The sequence below is a fragment of the Erithacus rubecula genome (assembly GCF_903797595.1).
Source record: "Erithacus rubecula genome assembly, chromosome: 3".
Classification (NCBI taxonomy): Eukaryota; Metazoa; Chordata; class Aves; order Passeriformes; family Muscicapidae; genus Erithacus; species Erithacus rubecula.
Window position 1 is genome coordinate 79138288 of NC_136689.1, and position 8967 is coordinate 79147254.

The 8967-nt window shown below is 38.3% G+C and overlaps 1 protein-coding gene across 3 annotated transcripts; it reads left to right on the top strand.

The window, feature by feature from the left end:
* The first annotated feature begins 31 nt into the window (after nucleotides 1–31).
* On the top strand, nucleotides 32–7294 carry FASTKD3 (FAST kinase domains 3). Of its 3 annotated transcripts, none has more exons than XM_079301168.1 (7): nucleotides 32–189; nucleotides 505–1965; nucleotides 3060–3145; nucleotides 3629–3791; nucleotides 4762–4831; nucleotides 6157–6271; nucleotides 7007–7294. In XM_079301168.1, the coding sequence occupies exons 2-7, from the start codon at nucleotides 534–536 to the stop codon at nucleotides 7103–7105; spliced, it is 1965 nt and encodes a 654-aa protein (XP_079157294.1). In that variant the 5' UTR covers nucleotides 32–189; nucleotides 505–533; the 3' UTR covers nucleotides 7106–7294. The 3 variants fall into 3 exon arrangements, with proteins under 3 accessions (XP_079157294.1, XP_079157293.1, XP_079157295.1); XM_079301167.1 differs by having other exon boundaries at nucleotides 32–185; XM_079301169.1 differs by having other exon boundaries at nucleotides 32–179.
* Nucleotides 7295–8967: the final 1673 nt, after the last annotated feature.

Here is an 8967-nt window from a genome sequence, read left to right on the forward strand (position 1 = left end):
CCGGGGCGGAGCGGAGCCGGGCGGGCCAGCCCAGGCGCCGGAAGGTCCCGGCAGGCGCCGCGCTGCCGTGATGGCTGCCGAGGTGCGGCCGGCGCGGCTGCCCGGGCACGGCCGGGTGCCCCCGGCGCGGAGCAGCGCGGCCCCGGCCCGCGGCAGCGGCAGCGGCAGCAGCAGCAGCAGCAGCAGTAGGTGCCGGGGCGGAGGGGGATGGAGGGCCCCCGCCGGTGCCGTCCCGGGCGCGGGGGTGGTGGGCAGAGCGGAGCCCGCGGCTCCTGTCCCTCTGCTGTTCGTCTGGCAGTGTCCTTGCGGGAACACGGGGCAGTCTGCCACACGGGGCTCGCCGCTCCCGGCATTTCTGCTCTCTGCATTGCCTTCTGCTCCTGGGAGAGGGATCGTGCCCATCTTTCCAGCCACCTGAAGGATTTGGGTTGTTTTGATTTTTTTCTGCGTTGTTGCGATCCTGGTGCTGTTTTCGAGACTACATATCTATTTTTCTTCCCCTAGGTATCATTTGAGAACTGACTTGATTCGATATGGCTTTGATTAGTCGGAAAAGTTTCCAGCTGTACTCGTCCAGCACACAAGCAAGCAGATCTGCTTTGATGGCCCTAAGCAAAAGGTTGAACTTCATCAGTGGGCAGCAAAAACCCCCAGACTGTAGCTCCGTGGCCATGAGGATGCTGTGTGTCAAAGAGAAACCTCAGTATACGTTTTGTAGGAGAAAACATGTACAGCTGCAGATGCAGCCACTTTCTGTTAATGAAACTGTGCATCTTTATGGCGATATCAGGAACTGTACTAAATCAAATAATGCGTGGATGGATGAACAATTATTTTATAAGAAGTTGGACAGCCTTTGTACATCAAAAGAGATTTTTTGTTTTCTTAGCTCTCTAGAGGTCATGTCTGATACTATGGCCTCAGGAGCCCTGCAGAAGATTTCTGAAGTTGAGGTGGATGACAATGGTCTTAAAAACCCCGAACTGTTAGAGAATGAAGTTTTCAGGGCATTGTGCTTCCAGTTTGAATTTGAATCCTCAAACCTGTCAAACACGGGGCTGCTGACTGCATTGCAGGCTTTGATAAAGCTGCGTGTAGATCCACAGAGCACGCTGATGACAAGCCTGCTTTCGGAGAGCCAGGAGCGGCTTGGCAGGGGACAGCTGACTGCTGAAAATCTGTGTGCTCTTGGAGAGAGTTTGCTCGAGTTGGAAAGCCCAAGTTGTGCGACGCTGGAACAAATTGTGAGCCACATGCAAGAAAGAGGCATTGAGAGGTGGAGTCCCAAGGAAATAGTGATGGTTTATAAGATACTGCAAGTGACTGCGAGGGAAGGGAAACAATGGCAAAACTTGCTAAACAGACTGAACAGTGTCACTTTACACATAGTTTCCCAGCTAAGCCCAAACTTTGCAAGTGCAATACTGAATTCACTGGTGGTTCTTCATCAGACTCGGGCAATCCCCTTAGTCACTGCACTGTGTAAACATTCAGTGAAGCATGTTCCTTATTTCACAGATCATGAACTGGTAAATGTACTGGAAGCTTTCCTATACTTTGGGCAAAACGTGCAGATTTTTACAAAGGCACTGGAAGGACTTGTCCCAAAGTCCATCTGCACTATGCACCCTCAAACAGTCAGCAAGGTCATGCAGTATTGCTGCAAAAAGATGATCCTTTCAAAGCCCATCTTTGATGTGGTTGCAGAAAGTTTCATTTCCAGTGCTGACAGACTTACCACTGACCAGATTGCTGCATATATTATCCCATTTGGGACTCTTAACTACCTGCCTCCAAGTGCTGCTTCCTTGTTTGGGAAGCTTGAAGCTGTGCTGCATACCCACCTGAGGCACTTTCAGCCTCACACCTTGCTGAACTTGTTACACTCATGTGCCCTTATTCAACGTTACCCAATAAATTTTCTGCCAAAAATATTTAGTCCCTATTTTCTGCAAAAGCTTCAAGGTAAGGAGCAGAACTTCTTCTGGGATGTTTCACATTTCTTTCCATTATGTAGTTTGTCTCTTGTCAAGCACCTATTTTTTTATCAATTTAATTTGTCAAATAAACAGTGACATGATCAAAGTGACTGGAAAAGAGTGATCAGGAGGCCATTGCTTCCTTGTCACAGTTACCATTGTCTTTCATGATATGTCATTTAGTTGAGTTTGAAAATTGCACTGTACAGTTTTAAAATGCAGACTTAAATTCCTCTAAAAGAATTATTTCAGTTAGTCCTTCTGGTTTTCTAAAAAACAGTGACCTGGTGTTGTGTTTCTCCTTTTTCTTATATAGGGTGTTAGAACATCCCCCATGTGATAGCCTGTTCTTAGCTCTAATTATTGCCCATTTCAATGCTTTTGGACACAAATCTATAATGAACAACACATCATTTAGAATTATTCTCTGTTTGATACTAAAGTGTTTTTATGGTCATTGTAGAGAGATGTAAGCTATGCCAGAAAGATGACTGACTTTATAAGATTTCAGCTAAGATTGCTCTACTAATAAAACCAAGTTTGTGATTAGAAATTTTGGTCACTTAAGTTTTCAGCAACATGAAATACCTGAAGGAGTTGACTGTTACGAAGCAGACAAATCTCGAGAAATTATTTGGTGTGATCCAAAACTTGCAGATTTAAAAAAAAAACAAACAAAAAAAGTGAAACAATGAGGTCCTGGTATTATAACATGGGGAAAAGGGGTTATAAGAAGGAGATATTTATTTAAGACCCCAACTCAAATTTATTATTCTATGTAGAATGTCCTGCATCTTTTGTGTGTTCTTTTTTTTGGTGAAAGAATATGACAGTTTTAACGAAGATCTTGCTAGTTTTGTATTTTTGTGTTGATATTTCTGTACATATTTTTCTTTTTTTACCTATGTAATTTCATACTGATCTTTCTGTTAATTTAAATAATTACTGAGAATTTTAATGATTAAGTATGATTCATGTTCTTCACATTTTACTGAATAGCTTTTCCTAACTTCTGCATATGGTTTGTGTAAAGATACTTTGTTGAAGGTACACCTGAAAACCTGAATGTTATTGTTTCAGCTCAGCCACCTGGTTTGAACAGAGTTGCTATGTCCCAGCTCACCCAGCTTTTTCTGACTGTCACCCTGGAGTGCCCGTTTTATGAGGTACAGTACACCTGAAACCAGAAGTGATGTTAACAACAGGGGATAAGATCCTTAGGGCCCTGTTTATACTTAGTTGTGTGTATTTCCCATAAAAAGCCTTGGACAAACCAACTTTGCTTGATGAAAATATGGAGCATTCCTACCTGATTGAATTACTTGATATATTTGTATAAATGGAAGCAACTGTGCATTTCTCATGAACATGATAACACTGAAGCTCCCTGAGGATGCTCTAGTGGTTCTTTGGGTTATTTTAAGTTTCCAGCCAATCATACCTCAGACTGTAGGTCTCTCAATAGACTTGGCTTTGAAATGGACAGAATATATCTTCACGTATTTTAATGTGTGTGAACAAAATGTACATTTTAATGTACAAAGTACATTTTAATATATTTTAATACATTTTAATGTAATTATGTTAATATGAGGTAATTGCAAAAATGTTATCTCCCTTTTTCAATTTGGTTTTCTGTTCTTATCTAGGGTCCAAAACTCCTTTCAAAGTACCAGGTAAAGGCCTGTCCCACACCTCACAATTCTCCTGATGTTTACCTCTTTAAAAGGGTGAAGACAGGATTACTTTATTTACTGAAAAAAAGAATATATTTTGCATCAGAGGTATCAACGCCGTATTTCTATGTAGTTGGTAAGTTCCATTTTTTTAGGTTAGTTATTAAATATGTGTGTGTATGGTGCCAAAGCATTCATTTGCTTTCATTCTAAATTCTGCAAATACAGAAAAAATTTAAATCTGAAATTTGGGAACTTTAAGTAAATAATTTTCAGAGTCAGAGTAAGGAAAATGGAGAGAAAAGCACTGCAGTGTTAATTGGTATTTATGCAGCCAGTCTGCATTGAAAACAGCTGCTAACAGCTTCTTGTATTGTGTTTCTATTATTTTATTCTGTGCTCCTTATCTGTTGAACAATTTGTATCGTGAAGCAAAAAGAGGCAATGCCACTTGCCTGATCTCCCTGATTTGGTGGTGAGTAGAGAAAGTGGTTAGCCTTGTGCACTGCTCAGCTGGGCTCCTCCTCTCAGCAAGAGCTGCTGACAACAGTCAGTGGGGTTTGTGGGCTGTGAGACAGGAGTGAGTGTTGTGTGCAGCAGGAAACACAGAAGGCAATGATGAGGAAAGGCGTGTGCCCAGGAGGGGTGGATGATAATAAGATGTTGAGGAAAGGGAGTCTTGGACACCATGGATGTCAAAGGAATTTTAAAAAAGACATTAAAAAGGGGGATGATTCCAGAGTTATTCTGCATGTCAGCTTTCATGAGAATGTTGAAGTTAGCAGAGGGAGAGAGTGTGTCTGTCCCCAAAGCCCTCAAAATTCCAGAGAACCTAGCTAGAACAGTAAAGTGTCATTTAACTGCATTACAGTTTTTAGTGGACTTGGAATACTACTTTGCTTGTAAACATTAAAGGCTGAACTGTTACTAATTATCACTCTATATTCTCTATATCACTCTATACAACTTTTACCAGCCTCTGGGATTAAAAAAAAAAAAAAAGAAATTGTGATAGTATTCTCATCCTCTAAGAGGATAAGAATTATAGTAGAAAGTTTGTTATAAGAAATGACTTTTAATGTCACTTCTTTTTTCATCTACACAAGATATTGAGATTAAATTAGATGAAGAAGGTTTTGTATTGCCTGCGGCCCAACTTGAAGAGGTACACAGACGGTAAGACAATAAAAGAAACCACTGGTAAAATGTTGATTTACACTAAGAAAGAGCATGCAGGGTGAAAACCTGGCAAAAATTAAGTAGTATTGCCATTTGTAGTTTTGCTATTGACTTCATCAGAGTTCAAATCTCACACTGAAACCACTGGCAAAAGAACAAAATTACCGATCTGCTTTTTGCTCATTGTTTTGCCACCTGACTAGGCAGTGTCACACTGTTTACCCAGTGACAGTCAGAACCAAGTAATCTTTATCTGGATTATAGCAATCTTACTTTGACATTCTGTAATTCATTTTCAAATTAAAACTAAATTCTAACTGAGTGTATTTGCAGAGATTTAACAGAGTTTAAGCCAGTTTGAGTTCACAAATTTACCTCTGCAAGGACTCCTGCATAATAAGGATGTTTGCTACAGATGCTGGTTTTCTTTCATTGACAAATGCATAGGTGTTTAAATGTATATTACGTAAGGGTTACTTTGGGAAGCCTCGGATACAAAGTTAAGCAAACGGTCTGTGTGATATTTGCAACTGCACTGCCGTGAATAAAACAAAAGCCTTTGAAAAGGTTAGGCTTTCCCCAGCTTAACCTTCAGTTGTGGTTTAAGCTAAAACCAGGACACCTTCACAAGATTCAGAGACTAATAAAAGTTCTTTCCAAGGGCTCATGCTTAAATGCTTAAGAATGAGCTTTAATGGTTGTTTTTAAGTAATAGTTTTCATAAAGTAAATCAAGTCACAATATACTTAACATACTGAAAATGTAAGCAACTTTTTAACAGTACCTTGGTTTAAATTGATGGGATTTTTATCACTCAGAAGAAAAAATACAGTTATAATCCATGCTGCCAACCATATGTACAAGTTTAACTTAAAGCAGATATAGCTTGAACTCTAATGGATTTAGCAGGTAAATTAGTAAGTTAAATAAATTTAGTTGCTGAAATGTTTTCCAGCTGAGGAAAGTTTTTCACATTCTCCTTTCTAGAAGAACACAAACAGCTTACTAATCATAGCATTAAAACTATCAAACTCTCATTAACTTGCACGGAAAATTTTGCTCAGAGCTAATAAAAAAGCTTTTCAGATCAATTTCACTAAGTTTCAGAGTTTTACCTCATACCCTAAACTGAGTGATTAAAATTATCCTGAACTAGTAACTCCCATCTACCTAACTACATCTGATTCAGCACAAGAGGGAGGTATTGTCTCATATTTCCTAGGAACTGCAATAGTTGTGGTGATTAAAATAACCAATTGTGGTGCGTTTGTTGTTTGTTTCTGGTTGGTTTTTTTGATATTACACTTAATGCTTAATTTTAGAATTGCCCTGTGTGTTGATGGTCAAAATAGATTTTGTGCTCATAGCCACAATCTGTTGGGAGAAGAAGCTATTAAACAGAGACATCTTCGGTTACTTGGTTATGAAGTTGTGCAGGTAAAGTCCAAAGACAGTGATTTACTTTTGCTCTGGCTAAGAAAACAAGCAAAAAATTATTTTACAATACTTAAAACTGTAATTTCAATTAATTCCTAAAGCAGATGTAGTCTTGTTCTTTCTATATTAGGTTCTCTCTGCCTAGATTTTGCCTTTATGAGGGTGTACAGAAATACCTTTTTCTTCACTGGATCAATTAGTGTATTCTGTCTGTGGTTTTCACCCCAGAGTTGCTGTTTGGAAGAGTACTTCTCTTCAGTGATAAAGATTCAAATCTTCAGTTAAAGGAAATTGATATGTATGAGTTCTTTAGAACTGGAACTTTTAATTAAATACTTTCTTTAAAAGGTTTGGAGTTTAAAAAGAAAAGTTTAAAAAAGAAGCTGATCTGTATTGTAAATATTTTCAACAGAGTATAACCTCTATTTTTCCTGTTGAATTTATAGAGGTATACTTTTCTTTAAACATACTTTGAATGAAAACTGTTATTTTTAGTTTCTTGAGATTTTATTTTCCACTTACCACTTATGACATAAGCTTAACTCCATAGTATTTATCTTAGTTTAACCTCCAATAGATATAATTCCTTTTTTTTCAGTAATCTCTATTCAAGCCATTTACAGCTCAGTCATACATTTAGGATTAAATCTTTAATTTTAAAACATAAGTATTTGATGTGTAATTTTGCTTAATGAACATCAGTTGTTTATTAAATGATTTTTGTTTTGTTTCCAGATTCCATTTTTTGAGATAGAAAATCTACAAAATACCAGAAAAATGGCAGATTATCTACACAAAAAAATCTTTCCTTGTACATATGGACTCAGCAACTGACACTGGAGAATACTACTGGATCACAGGCTGACCTTCTGCACTATGAAGTGTAAATTCTGTGAATGGAAAAAAAAATTCTTTTATCTAAGTAACTTCACCTTAGAAAATTTGAGCTTCTGAATGTGAAACCTTCCAATATTTGGAACAATTGACTTGTAAAGAATAATAAAGAGCATCATATTTTCTTAAGATTTGTGTCAGTATTTATCACAAGTTTACAGATCTAAGTGTAGACAGTAGGTGCTGCTTTTCCCTTGTATTTTTAATTGATTCTAATTCACAGCTGCTAGCATCCACATGTGACTATTGAAGGATATTGGCCAGTCTGAATGTACAGAATATGCCAACAGAATACCTACTAATCTGGACTTTTCTTGACAGTAAGAAGAAATTGTGCATTACAGCTGCTCATGTAGTTTCCCAAGTGTTCCATAAAACTAAGATCTGAAGTAGTTGCAGAAGCAATATTGGCTTATTTGTTTTATTTAAGAGATGTAGAGTGCTGTTCAATAAATAGCAATGGCTTACAGAAAATGAGAGCATTTTTAATAAAAAGGATTTGCTTTACTTTGTAAAGTAATAGCTGCCACAGGATAATGGACTTGTTCAACTGTCTCTGTGGGGTGACCCAATGTTCCAGATATATTCTATTTGTAGTTTTGCCTTTGGTGGCAGTTTTGGCTAAAGTGTCTAAATGGAGTCACGCATGCACTCCAGAGTTCCTCCAGCTTACAGAAACTCTGTGTTCTGAAGCTCAGAAGAACTAAGTCCCATGGCAGCCCTTTTTACATATGAACAGAAATTCTTGAACTAAGAATCAGAACCAGTACCCACTTCAGCCAGAACAAGTGTGCCCTAACTTGGGTCAGTGCACTGCATTGCAGATGACAAAGGGAAAACAGAAGTGCTTTCGTTCTGATCACATCATGTATTCTTGATGAACTGCCATATAACACATTCTCTTGTTAGCTTGTGCTTCCTCCCTGTATGGAATTTAAATTTATGAGTAGCAAAGGAGAATTGCCAGCATCACCTTGTTTTGATTGCTTTGATAGATAAAAGGTAAAGCTTTCACATTACTGACATTCTGAATATTTCACCAGTAATTAAGAATGTTGCCAGTTTTTCCTTCCAATAATTTGTGAGTTACAGTGTCTGTCAATTTCCCCAGCAATCTCTGGAGATTAAGGGATGCAAAATCCAGATCCAGAATATGCTTTACATTGTGTTATGCTGTCTGTTCAGTTTGTGTTTGTTGCAGGTATAAAACCTGTCCTTACAGTAGTATACCAACACTGACAGGTGAGGGAACACCAAAAGGTAATGGGATGCTTTCCAACAGTGTGGCAGTAAGCTCAGAACATCAATAATTTAAGAATTTTTTATTCTAGCAAGCGAGAAATTGAAGGAGAGCAGCTGAAATGGCTTTGCAAACAATTATGAGGAACTTATCACTAATACAGAAGAAATTGTCAGGGTTTTTTCTTTACACTGAGCACTGAAGGAAAAAGTGAATTATTAAGAACCAAATGAGAAAAAATTCAAGTGGGAGGAACATACCTGTGAAAGACCTTCAAAAGTGAGTAGGGATGAGAAGGGTATGACATAAGCAAAGAAATGTGATAGGAAAACTCCAACTGGTTTTGACATTTGACTTTCTCTGTGGTGGAAACGATGCATATTTCTCATACAGGCCAGAAGGTGGTGGTAATCTCAAACAAATTTGATTTCCAATAGTTTTTCAAACACAGATGGTTTATAAATATAGTAAGGCTACTTAAAAAAGGCAATTTGTACTGACTGTCCCAAAGTAAAAATAGCCTGCTAAGAATATGGCTGTATTCCATCTCTTTACTGGTACA